The following is a 17,821-nucleotide window of genomic DNA, read 5'->3' on the forward strand; positions in this document are numbered from 1 at the left end:
GTTTGTTAGAAGTTATACCTACTTCTGTTTTATTTAACACGCACAGATATAGTTTGAAATTGATTGTTACAAAAATTTAATAAAATAATTATTCAGTATTCAATATTAATATAGCTAAATATGTGTATAAAAATAATTATTTGATTTGGTAAAATAAGTAATTGAGATAAATTTTAATCAATAAAAATCAATAAATATGTTGAATGATTATTCTTATTTATTAATTTTAATTATTTATTAAATAATGAAGTAATGAATTATAATTGTTTATATATGTTTCTACAAATATTGAATGTTGTGTGATTTAATATTTTTTTTATTTAAATTTATTTTAATTATTTTGGTGCATTATGAGTGCTGTTTTAACAGGTTTGCTACAAGCTTGAAATTCCTAATTCCCTGAGATTAACAGCTTTTCCAGATCTGAATTGACAAGTTTCCCTTACTTTGGGGGGGGGGGGGGGGATGGAAAGACGTATGTGCTTTCAAATGTGTCACTTTAGCAAAATTAACACCATTTTAGATAGATACACATGTTTGTACAATTGCTGTAGATTTACCTAAAGTTTTTGTATGTAAACATCCAGAAATTAGTTTACCTACTTTGTGTTTACTGTAAAAAGCCCATAGTTTCAGGAAAATGAAAGTCAAAAAAATTACGTAATTACTAATTAGTAAATGTTTTATGTTTTTTGAAGCGCCTGAACTTTGGCAGAAATTATATTTTCAGTTTAATTTGGCTGTCACTCGAAAAAAATGTATGAATTATTTGGTGATTACCTGACATTTAAAAAGATCCTGGACATAACAAAAACTTGTAGTATAACTATGAATTATGGTTTTAAAAGTACATGAAAGAAAAAGAAAAGACATAATTTGTTATTAAGTTTTTATTATGTTCAGCATCTTTCGACAAACTAAATTAAAATAGCAAGTATCATGTACTACAGAATCTGTATATGTAGATACACACACACACAAACACGTGTGCACATGCACACACAGACACAGACACACACAAGTTTGGTGTGGTTTTTGCTTTTAATCTATGTTTTATGTGTTTTATCAAAGTTGCTATGAAAGTTTTCTTTCCCTTCAAGGATTGAACAGTCCAGAAATCCAAGATGGATGACGGTGATTGGGGAGGCGCAGAGAACGATGCATTGTTTGATACCATGCTGAAGTCGATTCTGAAGCCTCCCTCGGATCTTCAGAAAAACTGGGATGTCAACCTGATTAAGGTGAGTCATGCATACTACTCTATAATGTGCTTGAAAATTTCTTCACCTTTTTGCAGTGTTTCAGGATTTTTAAATTTAGTTCTAATGCAAAAATCAACACGACTCTTTATTGTTACTGTTTATCGTAAGTAAATGGTAAATGGAGTGTTTTTGGCTTTTTATTTTATTTTTATATAGGTACAGAGAACAGTTACATCTATGCTTAAGGGAGTAATATGCTAAATTATTTTGCTTTTGATATTTTGTGTTTTTGAACATGCTTTTAAATAAATTCATAATATTTAATTTGTCACCACTCACCACCTCCGGCTAGATCAAATTAGGTGATGAGTGGAACATACAGGTTGCAGGCTACGAAGAAAGAAGAAATTTATAAACAATGTTCGATGGTTTACCTGGTTTTAATTATTCATTTAAAAATCACAAAATATTTAGCACAACAGAGCACACAACAAAAATTTAACCGGTACCTCCGTAAAGGGGAAAAACACGTAAACTTATTACAAATTACATTATATTGCCCAGATAAGTTCCGGGCAGCGACGGCTGGACAAAACCCTTTGTCGCCTCGCTCTTCGCCTACGACTATGGTCAAAAAAATTCTAATTAATTTAAATGTCCGAAAGAAAGATCTTAGGCGTCGCCCGGAGCGTAGCCGCAAAGTTATGCTTCAAAATAAAATTGCAAAAATGATGCTCAGACAATGACCGTTTAGCCTGGCGCTCGGACAATGACTGATCTTACAGCCTTCCTTTCCTTCGTACGGGCAGTGTCCTGGGCTCGCTGACGTAATTTTCAGCCAATCACGGTGGATGGTACCAGAGGCTTCCACGAAATGCTTACTTCTGTCCCCACGACGCATCGATTTTGTATCTTTCTCGCACTCCTGTGACCGTGACTCACACACCTAGCGTGTGAAACAAAGCCGCGGTCGTGGAAAAAACGAAGGAGAATCACATCAGCATGCCTTCTCACACAAAGAAGCCAGCAAAAATAAATTACTTGAAATATAAATTTATGAATTTTAAAAATAAAAACAATAAACCAGGTGAAACACTTTACGTCTAACTTCGAAAAAGAATAAAAACTTTACATCATTTGAAAACCTAACCTGAAATTTGACAAAAAAATGTATAACAAAAGATTATTACTGGATTGCATGAGGAAGGCTGTAATCTGGGTTGTTACAAATTGTTTATGAAGGATTTTTTTTTTTTTTTCAACTAAACAAGGCCCTAATTAATAGTTGTTTTGGACTTGCAGGCAAATTTTATATAGCTTTATTACTGACTTAAATTTCATGCTTTGCTCATGTGATATATTAAAATAACCTGAAATATGTGTATTACACACTTTATATCTCTAGTGTGAAACTAATTATGTATTTTAATGGTCTCAAACTCAGTGACATTACACTAACTGCTAACTTCCTAAATGACTTTTTTTTAGCTTGTTGCCAAGTTAACTGGGACTATATTTACCAACCTATGTTAATGTTCATCTAGTCATAGCATGTAACAAGTTGTGATCATTGAAATTCATTTAATTAGTACAAAGGTATTTACTATTTGAAATAGAAGAGTCATGAATATGATCAGTCATATACACATACAGTAGTACTTCCCTCTCCCCCCTTCACTCTCCATTCCCAAGCTTTTCTTTGCCTGCCAAATATCTGTGAACCTGGACTCCAAAAAAGAGTAGCACGCAGCTGTCAAATTGTGGACATCATGTTGTTAAGTTGTTGGAGAGATGATGAATGAACATTGACTATGTGTGGCTGCTTTCTTGTAGCTCTTTAGATACAGAGATATCTGGCGTGCAGCAACAACTGTTCTGCATTTTGTATCATTTTTCCTGCTTTGTTGGGAAGTGTAATAGAAAGAGTGCCGCTGTGCGTCTGTGCATTCGTCTCAGGATGCTGGAGTGCTCAGACTGAGTGAGGTGGGCATCAATATGAGCGTTGAAACTGGGTTTGAATACCAGTCCATCCATTTTAATTTTCCGTGGTTTCTCCAAATCACATCAGGCAAATTCTGGGATGGCTCCTCACTTTGTGCTGATTCCTTAGCCAAATTTTTCTGGTTGGTAGGAGTCTGTCTCATGACTCAGGCCCAGCTTGGCCTCGAGAAGGAAATTTCGGGTGTTTCCCTGTGATGGACCAGGCTCAGTGTCTGGCAAGCCTAACCCAGCTTGTTTGGACGGGGCCGTTGGCAGGGCTTGGCTCGCCATTGGCTCGTGCATGTTTGTCGGAGGGAAGGGGGGGATTATATAGTGAGTTGGGCTCAGGTTTTAACATGCCAGGCACTGCAGTGTTTGTGGTTTCATAAATAAGGAGTCATGTTACAGGCATTCATGAGCCCTGACTTTGTGACTTAACTTTTTTGTGTATGAAATTGTGTCCATATGTCACAAAAGTCATAAAAGGAAATAGTGCTTGAAGTTTGAAACTTTAATATCCAGCTATATTGTGCTAACTTGCATTTGGCTTTCTGGCACCTTTCTTGAGTAAAAAATTAAATATAAATAGTTGGAAACGGTCTACTTAAATCAAAAGAAAATTGTCTCTGAAAGGTTTTGGCTTTCTAGCAAAAAAATTGGCACTTATATATAGTATTATGTCCAGGTTTGCTTATGTGCAAAAATAACCCAGTGATATAAAAAAGTAAGAAAGTTATTAATAGGTTCTAAAAAAGTTCTTAAATTAGTTCACCCTGTATTTATAGGCATACTGTACAAGGTTCATATATGTATTGCCTTTTTTGGCATTTTCATAGCACAGTTTTTTTTTTCTAATCAGACAGAGAAAGCTAAATCCTGGATTTTTAGATTTGCATGGGAAAAATTCACTTATGCTGATTTAGAATAGTTCATAAAAAAAAGTATATGTAACCATTCATTATTCAAGGAGGAGTTGCATAGTGTTGAGGAAAGCAAAAGTAGTAGGTATGCTAGAGGTGGGTTGTTACAGCAATTTTCGGTATCTGTTCCATCCTGATACTGATACAGTAATGTACCTAGTTACAAGTATCTGATACTTTTGTATCAGAGCAGTAGCGGTTCCAGGAAGCGACAAGGTATCAGCATTCTCGTTACAGGGTACACATCCTCCGTGCCGTCATCACCAGCGTAAAAAGGTATCGGTGTTTCTGATACATTATTCATCACGCCCGGTAATTCTCTACCTCTGCTACTCTCATGCCCGCCTGATACAGCCAGTATCAATCAGTTGAACATTCACTGCAGTTCGTCCTGGCCGTGTATTAATTACCACCATGTACATTGTTGCGGGCTGTCATGCTTTGTAGTTAGTATCATTATAGTGAAATAAGGAATGGATAAGTGCAGGAAAAAGACTTCATTTGTGTGAAATTTTTTTACGGAAAATAATGAGTTTGCTAATTGTAATTTGTGTAAACAAAAACTGAGTTATAAATCATCATCGACTAATCTGAAGAAACATTTGAAACGTAAACATTGATATAGTATGCTCACTAATGTATGTATCTGTTTTTTTTATTTTTTATTTTTGATAAAATCGTAATCTTTTAATGTATGAAAACACTAGTTACTAATTGTTTTTGGAAAAAAAAGTCCATATGTTGATTACATCTGTTAGTGTCAACTGAGAATTTATTTGCATTTTCATAGCTGTTAGGTGCACAAATATAAATATTATATCTTGTATTAATGTACTTTTTAATATTAAAATTTCATTAGTTTTATTATTGAACGAGACTGTGCACGCACTGCGCACTGAGCGTACTTTGATGTGGGACAATAACCAAATGACTCGTAACAATTTCGCTTTGCGCCTCTCCTTCAACGCCTTCCCCTGCGCTTCCTCCCCTACATTATTTCCCTTCTTTATCCCTTATTCGTCGTTCCTGCTCCCTCCCCTTTCACAAGCTCCGCCCAAGTGACCGTCATCTGCGATCGGGTTCTGCGCACATTGGCCGTGGTGTTGTTCCAGGCGAAATCTGAACTGATACTAAAGTACTTGATACGTTTCAAGTTTACTCGTTTGGCGTTCCTGATACAGGAGCGTATCAGTGACAAAGTATCAGGTTGATACTTTTCGACCCACCTCTAAGGTATGCTAGTCTTGATTTTTGTCGCAAATATTTTTAGCCTACACTTACTTCTTTCAGCAAAATGCTTCGACATAATAATTTTGAATACTGAAATCTACGAACAAAGTTTGGATTATGTGCGTATCATGTTTGGTCAAAAATATCTGATCTATGTTATCTTTAAAAGATTTGTGCAATGGGAGTGCATGACTTGATGTAAGTTTTTGGACACACGCCATTGCTAAGAACTTTTTCTGTTGAAGAAAAACTAATAAATAAAATGAATAAATAAAAATACCCAAAAAAGACAAAAAACACACCTGTGTTCAGTGGCGTAGCCAGGATTTGTGTATGGGGGGGTGTTAAGAAGCATGCCCCCCCCACCCCCACCCCCGTATTAAAGCGGCGGACTGGGGGTCCTCCCCCGGGAAATTTTGAATTTTAAGGTGTAAAATAGTGTTATTTTAGCAGTTTTCGGTTCTTAAATTTAAATATTGTTATGGTAAAAATTTTATTAATATTAATATGCATTTTATTTGAGTGATGAATAAGAAATTAATTAAAGATTTGGTGCTAAGGGGGGGGGGTTTAACCCCTAAATCCCCCCGCCCCTGGCTACGCCCCTGCCTGTGTTCCCGTACCATGGGCGTCTCTGCCTGAGGACGGGAGCAGATAGCAGTTCCCGAAACGTCTCTTGTTTCTGTTTTGGTAAAACTATTGTATTTGTTTGTCTTTTCGTTTTGTCGTATTTTTGTCTCGTTTCAACTGTTGTGCTGAATTATTTTGGGTTCAATATTTTTGTGTTGTCATCGTTTTTTTTTTTTTTTTTTTCGTTCTCTTAGTACATTTTTCTTTGTTTGTTGACCATATTCCTGTTTCGGAATATTTTGTGGTGTTCATATCCTTGTTGACAACAGCAATTGATTGCTTAATTTTGTGTGTTTTTTGTCTTTTTTGTGTATTTTTATTTATTCATTTTATTTATTAGTTTTTCTTCAACAGAAAAAGTTCTTAGCAATGGCGTATGTCCAAAAACTTACATCAAGTCATCTGAGCAATGCTCGCGAGCCAGACATAAGAGGCCCGCCTTGCCAGGGGTGTAGTTGTGTTAGTGAGGCAGTATGATGTGACACTGAATGATGCTTCTAGCACGGTATGGTCTCCAAGTGCAAGTATGTCGACTAATGTGTAGTTTTCTCTAGTGCATATAGCCCAGTAAATAAAGGTTTTTTGTCACAACTAATTCCGGGAAAGCTGAATTTTTGTCAGATGTTAGACCCTTATAAGACACGTATTTCCTCAAAAGTCTCGGCCTCTCCCCCTTGTGCTTTTCCCCCACCCCTCTCGGAAGTTCTAAAATGTTGACCTTTTCAAAATCGCTTGTGAATATGTAAATAATTGTGTAAAGTAGTAAATATATAGCGTATTTTGTTCTCAAAAATCTGGTTTTTAATTTTGTTTCTGACAATATTTTCTTTAATGTTGATAGTTAAGGCGTTATAAAATCACAAACATAAAAAAAACGGGTTTTTAGTGTCAAAATGTGCAGTTCTCGTTCTGGATGTTTTTAAATATTGGAAATACACAAAAAATCTTCAGGTAAATATTGTAGCACACACTTCCAGCTTTAAAATGATGTATAGTTTATATCGGGGAATTCATTGGTTACTGCTGGGGAGGGGGGGAAGTGAGCGCATGCGTATGGCTAGCGTGCACCGACCTACTATGTGCATCCTTTTGTATTCGCAGTCCGTTCGCGTAGCCTTCATAATTATTTGAGGAATAATATATCTAGTTTTAAACAGTATTCATTTTTACATAAAATAATTCATAAAACAACTAACATACATTTTTCTTTTTTGCACTTTATGTTAACAATAATATTTATATAATATTTATTAGCAAATACTTAAAGCAATTCTGTGTACAGAAATTCTTTACTTAAATACGCATAGCCAGATTTGGTTCGGGGGGAAAGATACCCCTACCCAATTAAGGGCCTTCCATTATCAACCACCTATGGACCCTCCGTGTCCCGGACTGGCTAAAACAGTAGCTGTCATGATATTGAATAACTTTAAACAAGTTAAAAATGTTTTAAATATTAAATTGTAGTTTAGATGACAGCAACACACCCGCCTCTAATATAAAAGTAATGTATCCTTAATTTTTAACAAATTGTCCTTAATCAATACATGTTGACCTTCATCTGCATCAGTCATTGGCATTTACAAAATTTACTATGACACTAGTCGTCTGAAGGAAGTTCAATTTCTTCGTCGAAATTTGGAGAGTTAAGGCATGCTAATCCATTACAGTTTCCACACATAGCAGAACAGCTTAGACCAGATTTTCTGCATTTACAATTGTTACCACATGAAGTATTATAGCTGCAGGATACAAGACAAAGAAGGTCATCAGGGGCAAAGGCTTTGGTACTGGGAACAGGTTTTAAAACTTTATTTTTCCTGCAATTTTCCTTTACATATTCGTGCCTCCAACCCCAATCTGTAGGTGGAAGTTTATTGCCCATCCAATATTGCACCTGGAGGTAAACTCGTAATAGATGTTGGTGAGCTGTTTCTGATGTGGGGGGCAATTTTGATAAACCCAAGTTAGTTTTTAAAGCAGATTTACTTGTCATGGATGTAAATTTGTAGTAGCGAGCTTCATTCAGATTAGAATATCTCCTAAGCCTGTAAATTTCAAGTATGAATGTCTCTCCCTTTTCAAGTAATTCATCGTGAGATTCATCTTTTTCCAAAAATAACTCTGCTTGAAGTTTGGCTTATGGTACAACTTTGATCACATCAACAGATTTTGTCTTTCCCAAACCAAAAAATGACGAGGTGGTGTCACAGCCTGTAATTGCATATGCAAATAAAAGAAGTTTTCTAATGCTCTTGTCCAAATTTACTAGTGTTTGTATGTCATAATAAACAACGGAAGGATTTTTGCCACAGATTTCTTTTCGAAAGAATACAGAGTTATTTTCAGGCGCAAGTGCTACAAGCAGTACCAGAAGATCTATGTCTGATCCCACAACTATGACTACATTGAATTTATTGAGATGTTCAATTCCTGTTTTTACGTTGCCTAAGTCAGCATCTGCCTCGGATATGAATGAACTTATTCCCTTTCTATTTAATTCTTCAGACAGTTTCATAAATTTTTTTTTTTTGTTATTCGTATTAGATAGAAAAGCTTCCTTTTTCGTGATACATTTTGTATTTTTCTCAAATTCTATGTTACATGATGAGTTTTTAGCAGATCTTCTTGACTGTTCTTCTCCCTTAGTTGTTGGCTCTGAAGGGTACCCATCAAAAACAACAGTTGAGTTCATTCCTTATTTTTTGACGATATATGTGCAGTAATTTTCAATGATTTCTCCAAAAGTCTCTTCAATTGGCCATGTTACACTATGGAGGAGAAAGCCTCCATCAATAACTATACCAGTACCTGTATCTTGTTGGGGTTTAATTTCATGAATGATGATTTCTCTCATTTACGTAAAGAAACATCATCGAATAAGGATGGTGGTCGAGAAGCCAGTTCGTACGAAAGTTAAACTTTTAATCTAGTCGGACCATCACACAAACAGAGTATTCGATTGAATTACTGTTGAGGATTCTTAGTCACTCGCTTTGATCGAACAGCCACAGATTTGTGACTAGATCGAGTCAGTACCATATCCTTCCTATGTAATTTCAGTTCTCCGAAAGACTGTCCCTTCATTTTTTTCATAGCTGCCCTGCAGCCCGCCCGCCTCGACCCTAACCACTAAACCACTCTTCACGCTATTGCTGAGATAAGACAAGAACGTGTAGCCCACTCCTGCTCCGTCATCGCGAAAACTTAATAAACGAGACGCAATAAGAATATGCATACGTGGTGTGCCTGCCACTTAACCCAGTTCTCGCTGCCAAGGCTCAAACATATTAACCCTAAAAGCCACTTGAACCTCATACGTTTTATGGCAAATTTACCTTTATTTAAATAATTTCGAAACGGGGTTGCAGTGATCCAGTTCTTGCCTTTGCCAAAGGCGATTTGGGTTCGAAACCAAGCAGGAACTCCCAGATTTTCTTCAACAGGAATCGAGCTGAGACTATGACGCTGGCCAAAGTGTTTCATCAGAGAGCTCTCGTTCCTTCCGCCCGTAATATGTAAAAATAAACACCAACCGAAAAATTATTTTTGATTCCATTTTGTACTGCGAATGAATACATCTATATTAATAATTAGTCTACTATTAGATTTAGGTTCCTATTTAAATTTTAAAGTTTTAAATCCTGCATGTAACAGAGGAATATTAAAAATAACAATCTCATGATAAGAGTAGATTGTAGGGAAGCCGGGTAGATAAATGTAGCAGGTCAGAGCGTTTTAGCCATACGCATGCGCTCACTTCCCCCCTCCCTAGCAGTAACTAATGAATTCCCCGATATAAACTATACATCATTTTAAAGCTGAAAGTGTGTGCTACAAAATTTACTTGAAGATTTGTTGTGTATTTCCAATATTTAAAAACATCCAGAACGAGAACTGCACATTTTGACATTAAAACCCCGTTTTTTTTATGTTTGTGATTTTATAACGCCTTAACTATCAAAATTAAAGAAAATATTGTTAGGAACAAAATTAAAAACCAGTTTTTTGAGAACAAAATACGCTATATATTTAAATTTACTACTTTACACAATTATTTACGTATTCACAAGCGATTTTGTAAAGGTCAACATTTTAGAACTTCCGAGAGGGGTGGGGGGGGGGGGGAAGCACAAGGGGGAGAGGCGGGGACTTTTGAGGAAATACGTGTCTTATAAGGGTCTAACATCTGACAAAAATTCAGCTTTCCCGGAATTAGTTGCGACAACAGGCGATTTTTGGCGTTCATTTACTGGGCTAATAGAACAACCATGAGATCTGAACAGTAACCATCACTTTCTGTGGCGGAGAAATAGAAATTAAGGTGTAGTGCAAGTTCCTTGAGTGCTCTAAAGTAACTGTACCCGGTTTTTCGTGCCATTACATTATTTGAAAAAAAAACAATGGTTTTAGTCATTCTCGTTCTTATACGTATATAGTTTAAAAACTGAATAAAGTAACAGAGCTACTCATCCGCCCTCAGCGTACTCTTAAAAGCTTTTCGTAAACCGACATCACTCGGACACCATAAGTGTGCCTGGGTAGGCGGGTTCTTAAACGTATGTACCCACAAGTAATGATATTGTCGTAGAAGTTACACCAAACCAATTGCAGCCCTGAGGACTAGGCCTTGTTGCAGCTGTGCGACAGGTTCCTGCGGAAGATTGGACGCGCGATGCAGGAGGGCTGCTCCTACGTGGACTTCGTGGAGGCGGCCATGGTGGTACAGTCCTCCGCTGCCGTCTACGCCAGGAAGGTGGACTACCTGTGGGTGCTGCTGGAGAAGCTGCTCATCACCTTCCGATCCAAGTGAGTGTTGCCTCTGCGATAGCGTGCGGTCTTCCGTCTTGGGTACGCTCCCGGTCGCCATGACGCTAAACGTTTCTTTGCTGGCGATTAACCTCTGCCAAGATGCTAAGATGCCAAGATGTAACTGTACTGTGGTTTAGAAAACATCGTGAAGTTTTGTGTACAGAAATGACCGTGACCAAGAAACTGGAAAGTTATTTAAATTAGTATAACGTACATATATTTTATCTGTGGTGCACATACAGTACTTCTTATAGATTGGTCATCAGTATCCCCCCACTCACCGCGAATGCAGGACCATGTGCCCCAAATGCTTGGCACCGTTACCTCAGTGCAAAACGAAGGTACGTGAACAGTCATGAGATGAAAAATTCCACTTTTTTTTGTAAGTAATTACCTAATGGACTCGCACCTGAAATTGTAATAAGTTGACTGTAATTACTGATGCTGTATCAAGTTGCTGGAAGTTACCATTTAATACTTTAATGTTGAAATAAAATCTAAAAGTGGTACATCACCTTTTATATATATATATATATATATATATATATATATATATATATATATATATATATATATATAAATAATTAAAAAAAAACACTGTAACATTGGCTCCTAGATTTTGTGTCTGGCTTCTGAACTTTCAGAGATTTTGTAGAGGCCTAACTCCTATCCCCTCCAAGGTGGCATCTTGCATGTCCAGTATTTGTGTGCTTGACGTGTATATGTCTGTGTGGAGTTTTAGAGGCATCTATGTATTTTCTGTTTCAAAGCAGGCAAGAATGCCTCAAATATTTGTGCTGGTTTGCAATAAGGCTCAACTTAACCCACTCTTCCTCCTCCTTGGCTCCTCGCCTTGTTAAGTTATTACTAGGGACAAGCTTATACTGTGAATTGCGATAAAGCCAAAATTATTCCTAAAAGCGTGTCAGAACAATATATAGCACCAAACTTTAAGTTAATACACCATGAAGCACTAAAATGCACAACAAATCATTAAATTAATCAGCATAATTAATCAAAACCGAACTCAGATTGTAATCATCTCAAATGTAATATTTAATATGTATATTAAATTCAATGAATGTAAATAATTTAACATGAATTTAGTAAGAAAATGTATATTCTTAATAGATTGGAAAATATTTTCTTTTCTGTATAGTGTAACTTGTATTAGTAAATAATTTTTTCGTTATGACATTGGTACATTTTTCAAACGCAAATATACTTGCTAATTTATTTGTATTGTTTCCAGTAGTGTGACATGCTTATTACAAATTATTATATTGTAAAAGTGCATCATGTATCAGTCAAAATGACACTGTTTTGGTAAAGTACGTATCATTGATCAATTAAGTGTTGTATTTGTTGAAAATAGTCCTATTTTTATAAATAATCAGATTTCATAATAAAAATAATAAAAACAATAACACCAAAATCTCCTGTTTTAAAAATGAAATCGGTCTAAAAATAAAACCTTAAAATCTTGTATGTAGTTATTGCATTTTCATGACATTGTTTTTGGCCTATTCCTTCAAGTGTTTTACTGTTTAAGAATTGCATATGATGTTTTGTTGCCAGATATATTTTACATGCTACCTACTGTTAGTGAGAATGATGTCTAAAAGTAGAGGGAAGTTCCGTAGTGGCGAACACCTAAGATTTTCAAATAATAAAATAAAAACATCTTCGAGAAATGTAAATTTATATATGTATTGATTAGTTAAGTCAAGAAAGTTTTAAATCAAAATAAATGAACAAAAATGCAACTTCTGCATAAACATATTAAGAAACTTAAATTCAAATTTGAAAAAAAAAAAAAAAAAATGCAATCACTGCAAGTGGCACTAAGTACCGAACGGACTGGACTTCGAAAACCCCAAGTGCCGGACATTTTCAAAACATTCTGCATCGACCGCATATGTAGGCATCTGCACATTCAGGAATGTGTGCACATGCTTCATGAGCCCACTCATGGCATCCGGAGCACTGTGTCCAGTCCTCGTCATGATACTCTGAGCACACTACGCAAGTAGTTCTTCCTATGTCAGATATTTGAGTTAATGCTTCCTTTTCCTTTGGACTTCACACCTTTAATTTGTTTCCCCTTCTCTTCTATTGCTTTTGAACTTATATTTCATTCTTTTTTTTTTTTTTCTCTTTAACATTCTTTTCATTCTTGTTTTCTTCAACAGCAATTTTGTATGGTAGAATGTAAAAATTTCACTTCTTTCTTATTTTATCTTCCGAGCCGCTGATAGTTTTTCTGCAGCATCTGGCAACGGAGACAATGTATGGATCCAAGCTTGTTGTTGGCTTGGTATTGCTGCTTGTTGGTTCGTTGATAGATTCTTTAGTAGGGTCTGTGGATTCTTCTGACTTCCTTTATTGGTCCCATTTTCCTTTCTTTATTGTTTCTTCCATTTCGATCTCTCTTCCTTCTTCTGTATTCTGAAACAATGTGCAACAATTATTATGATAAATATAAATATTTACGAGAATAAACATGTTCACTGTCTGATGTTAAGGGACAACTTTGTGTCCGGTACTACGGGACAGGGAATCGCCATAATTTCGTTTTCCATGCCAAAACTGTTTTTTAATTCAACTAAAACTTTCACAGTCTTTGAATAATAATGGAACACTACCTGTATTAAAATTATCATAAACACTTAAAAACCCAAAAACTTAGCAGTAACACCCACCTGGATCTGTATGACGCAGTGTTTTCCTGCCGAAAACAGTAATTGATCGCTCCTGCCATGGCTTTTTGCATTAATGGCAAACCGCTTCCACAACTCAGTATCAACCGTTTTTGAATCAAATACGTTGTGACTTGCCGAGACAGTGCGAGTGTCTGACGCTAGGTGCCATCCGGCATTACGGGACTTCCCCCTACACTTTCTGTGTTTCCTTACCTGAGTAATGCGTCTGCCCTGACGTTTAAGTCACATATTTGAAACATTTGTTCATAAAAATGTGGAATTATAAAAATAAAGAAAGGAAATGTTTAACATGGCGGGTGAGGCAGAGCCTGAGACTGGTGCGTGCATGCTTGTGGCAGTCCGACAGAGGAGCAAGAGCCAGGTCCTGTGGGCCAGGAGGGCCCCAGAAGGGTTCGCCGTACTGCTCGTATGCTGGAAGGGGAGGACTACAGCGATGTGCGGCTCAAATTGCCAGGTGAGCTACAATTCAAATTTTTGTACATACATACGTGTGCCTACATCCTATACTATTAAATTAGCAATTCTTGTAAATACACACAGGCCTTCTCACAAACTGTTTCAACTTGTGGAAAAATCACAGTACTCTTAAGGCAAAAGATGTAATTAGAACATATTATAACGAGTCTTTACTCTCGTGTCTGACACCACCAAGGTAAAACTCTGAAAGGAAGAGGATGAGTTTGGGGAGAGGTCTGGACTGTAGTGAGCAGAATTCGGGTCCCTGGACCTTCGCAATTGTCGGTTAAGGATTTGCCCTAGTCGGGAGTCATGAGCTATACTCAGAAACTAGTCCATGTTGTTCTGTTCCATACACACACTATTAATTTCCTATTCATGGATCTGCCCGGTACATCTCTGGTCACTAGATGCTCTCACTTTCTAGCATCGAACTGGAGACTTCCAATGTGTGTGACCTGAGTGCCGTACTTCATGAGGCTATTGTATTTGCAACCCACTATAGTAGTTGATAACTATCATAGCTCTAGCTCACTTTAAAACATAACTCCCTCAGCACACGTCCAACTGCAAGTCTTAACGGCAAGCAAGTTAGTGACCTCTCTTCGGTGGACCACATGGGGCGGTGACACATTGCAAGTAAGCAATTCCTGCACACTGGCCAGTAGTTGCTGAATTGCACATCATGCCTCTGTAGGGCAAGGCTAGGGCAGCGAATACTAAGCTGATGAGGCAGACACCTGTCTCCCGCTGCAGACTGTTATAATAATTCCAATATTAAATCAAAGTTGCGCTAGTGATATGCTAATCTTTAAAGCAACAGTAGGATGCATAGCACAAGTTTATTCTTCAGGGTGGCTACAGACCGGGAAAACCGGGAAAAGTCAGGGAAATTTAGTATGTCAGGGAGAACAGGGAAATGTCAGGGAATTCTGGCCAAGTAGCAGGAAATTTTTTGTTGTAAAGTATTTTTGCGATTTCTCATTTTTATACACTATTTTAATGCATTTTATTTTATTTCAACCGCATTAAAATTGTATCTACCCATTTTACTCCCACATTTTTTCCCTTAAAAAAAACCCGCGAAAATTCAGGGTGCGTACTTGCATTTGATGCTGGCTCACCGGACCGTGCCGACATCCTCAAGCTTCTTGACTGCGCCGCAGCCGGACCGTGTCGAGCTGGAGAAGCCTAAGATGTACATCAAGTTCTGTCCCTGCCCGAACACGCCCGAATATTCACCTTCGGCCAACCTCGGGATTTGTTTTATTTTTGAGCAGGAAAAATGAATTCAAATTTTAAAAGTGGTCGGTTAGGTTAGCTACATTAAAACACTATGGACGGTTAGTTAGGTTAGTATAGCTACATTAAAATAAACAGAGAAATATAAATATATATAAAAATAAACCCGAGGTTGGCCGAAGGTGAATATTCGGGCGTGTTCGGGCAGGGACAGAACTTGATGTACATTTTAGTTTTCCTGTTGAGCTGCGTCCAGCGAGTGCCGAGCACGTCATCAACGTAATGGCGGACGGACAGTTCGATTGTTCGAAAACAATTGTCTTAGCCATGCACGCGTGTGCCTTGCGTGCGTGCATGTTGACTAGTTGGATGTAGTTTTCCGTGAATAACATCGTGGAATTTTTGTCTGAAGTGTGAACATAAACAACTGGTTTTATTTATTTATTAGCTGTTTTGAAGTGCCATCATGCAAGTTTGCCATTCGACATGCCTTTGCGAGTGATAACTGCGATTTCTCATCATCAAGAGTGCTTCTGTGTTATGAACGTCGACCATAGTAATGCATTAATGTTAATTCAGTAGAAGACTATTTGAAACACGTAAAATCTAATATAAGTTTTAAAAAACGTCAGGCATTTGAGTTATGGTTTAATATTTTTAATTTTTCAAACTTAACCACCACTTAGTTGCCATGTCGAAATTCATGGCTTTTAGATCCAGACTTCAAGAACTGGCTAAGAGAATCGCCCGGGGATCAATACTCTGCCATGTGTACTTTTTGCCATACAAAATTCAGTCTAAGTAACATGGGTAAACGAGCCGTAAGAAGTCATATCACCAGCAAGAAACACCAACTTTTGTTGAGTAATGTTTTCATTTAATTTAAAGTGCAATATAATAAATGAGGTTGGTAATTTACTGTTTGGATACAATTTGCATTGAAAGAAATTCTAGGGGAAATGTTTAAGTTACGTCACAACAAAGTATTTTAACAGTTGGAAATTTCGGGAAAATGTCAGGGAAATGTCAAGAAATTTTTCGGCAGAGTATCTGTAGCCACCCTGTTCTTATTTCTACATCAGAATGTGCTAGAGTTATTACCATTGCTTGAAGTGGCACAGAACGGAAACACATGAGTTCAGTGTTTTGTCTATAGAGGCAGTGATGTCTTTAGTGTGCAATTCAGTGTTTTTAATAAGCATGCCCATGCTCCATACTAAAAACTTGAAGAATTGCTTCAATGAAATGGCATTCTTAGTGTACCTACCAATTAGTAAAATACATGCAATTAGCTAGAGTTGTTTGGTAAGTACATGTAGTAGAGAATTTCGTTTTTTGTGAAATTACCTTCTGTTTATTGTGGTAGTTAAAAAAAAATGTGTATTTGGTATGACATGTTGGTGGATGATTTGTGTTGGGTGGTTGTGGGATCCAGACTCCAGGACTATAGACATGAAGCCAATCAGGGAGGACAGCTTGGAAGAGTTTGAGGAGGCGGACTTCTTCATCCAGGACCTCATGAATAACAGAGAAACTGGGCCGTCGATGCCCCTCTTCGATGTGCACGATGACATGATTGGCAACCTGCACGACTTCAGGTGAGTGATCCGCAAGGAAAGTGACTTAGTTTTTGTTTCTTGCTGATTTTACTGAAGTGGTCTCCTGAAATCTGGAACACTCACTTGGATTGTTTTATAAAGTTTTTGGGTTAATTTTAGGTAGTCAAAAGATATTTTTTGTTCTCATGTGTAATAAGTATACATCTGATAAATTAGTAATCATTATAAACTCTTTAAAATACCCATTTCTGATGCTTTGGATTTGAAATACATTTTTTTTTTCTTCTTTAACTTGAATTCCTACAAAAATAGGCTCTCTTCTACTAGTGTCAAGTAATGATGCGTAGTATGCTCCTGTAATGTTTTTCCCCTTTTCAAGTCACCACTTTCCTGGTCGAATGAACAATATTTTTTATTGCCTTTTTTTTTTTGGAGCCAATTCTCCCTTCGCAGTTTTTGGTGTCGCAAATGTTCGTCACCCAATCTGGTACGGCATGTTTGGATTCAGCTGCCCCAAAATATTACTGTGGTAAATGATGGTGCAGAGTCCCAGCACACAGCATCCAACTCCTTTAATTTGTGTAGGCGTATTGCCTTTCAAAAACAAAAATTGAATGTCAGCTCAATACTTAATTTTTCATTTACACAAAAACAAGCGCATTGACTTATGCAAACAATTGTTGAAAAACAAATACACGTCCAAAATGGCTGAAATTTCAGTGAATATATTCCTAAGCATGCACAAACACATTTCCCATTTTTTTGTCGACGAGTGCTGCCATCTTCATGTTGAGGTCGGAAACTTTTCAGACAACCCTCTTAGTTGTAAAACATACTATTTTCACATTTTTTCATGTTATAGTTGCTGCTCTAGAAATTTACTTTTCCACCCCAACTTGGTCATACACTTTGTAAACTTAGATAATAAAATGGCTATTTTGAGAATGTTAATTATCTTTTAAAGTATGGAGACCACAAAAAGTATTAATTTAATCATTATTTAAATCCCTTATGTGTGAAAACAAATATAGACAGCACACGTACCATTATTCAGTTTAAGTAAGTAA

At 36.9% G+C, this 17,821-nt stretch overlaps 1 protein-coding gene across 1 annotated transcript in view; it reads left to right on the forward strand.

Moving 5' to 3' along the window:
* LOC134542459 (condensin-2 complex subunit H2-like) overlaps window positions 1-17,821 on the forward strand; it is an 89,134-nt gene that overhangs the window by 6,264 nt on the left and 65,049 nt on the right. The window contains exons 2-5 of the mRNA XM_063386759.1: window positions 1,101-1,241; window positions 10,602-10,771; window positions 13,836-13,951; window positions 16,631-16,793. Of these exons, the coding sequence (XP_063242829.1) occupies window positions 1,125-1,241; window positions 10,602-10,771; window positions 13,836-13,951; window positions 16,631-16,793 (566 nt within the window). The 5' untranslated portion in view covers window positions 1,101-1,124. The remainder of the gene's footprint in view (window positions 1-1,100; window positions 1,242-10,601; window positions 10,772-13,835; window positions 13,952-16,630; window positions 16,794-17,821) is intronic.

Source organism: Bacillus rossius (genome assembly GCF_032445375.1).
Source record: "Bacillus rossius redtenbacheri isolate Brsri chromosome 4 unlocalized genomic scaffold, Brsri_v3 Brsri_v3_scf4_2, whole genome shotgun sequence".
In the NCBI taxonomy this organism is placed as follows: domain Eukaryota; kingdom Metazoa; phylum Arthropoda; class Insecta; order Phasmatodea; family Bacillidae; genus Bacillus; species Bacillus rossius.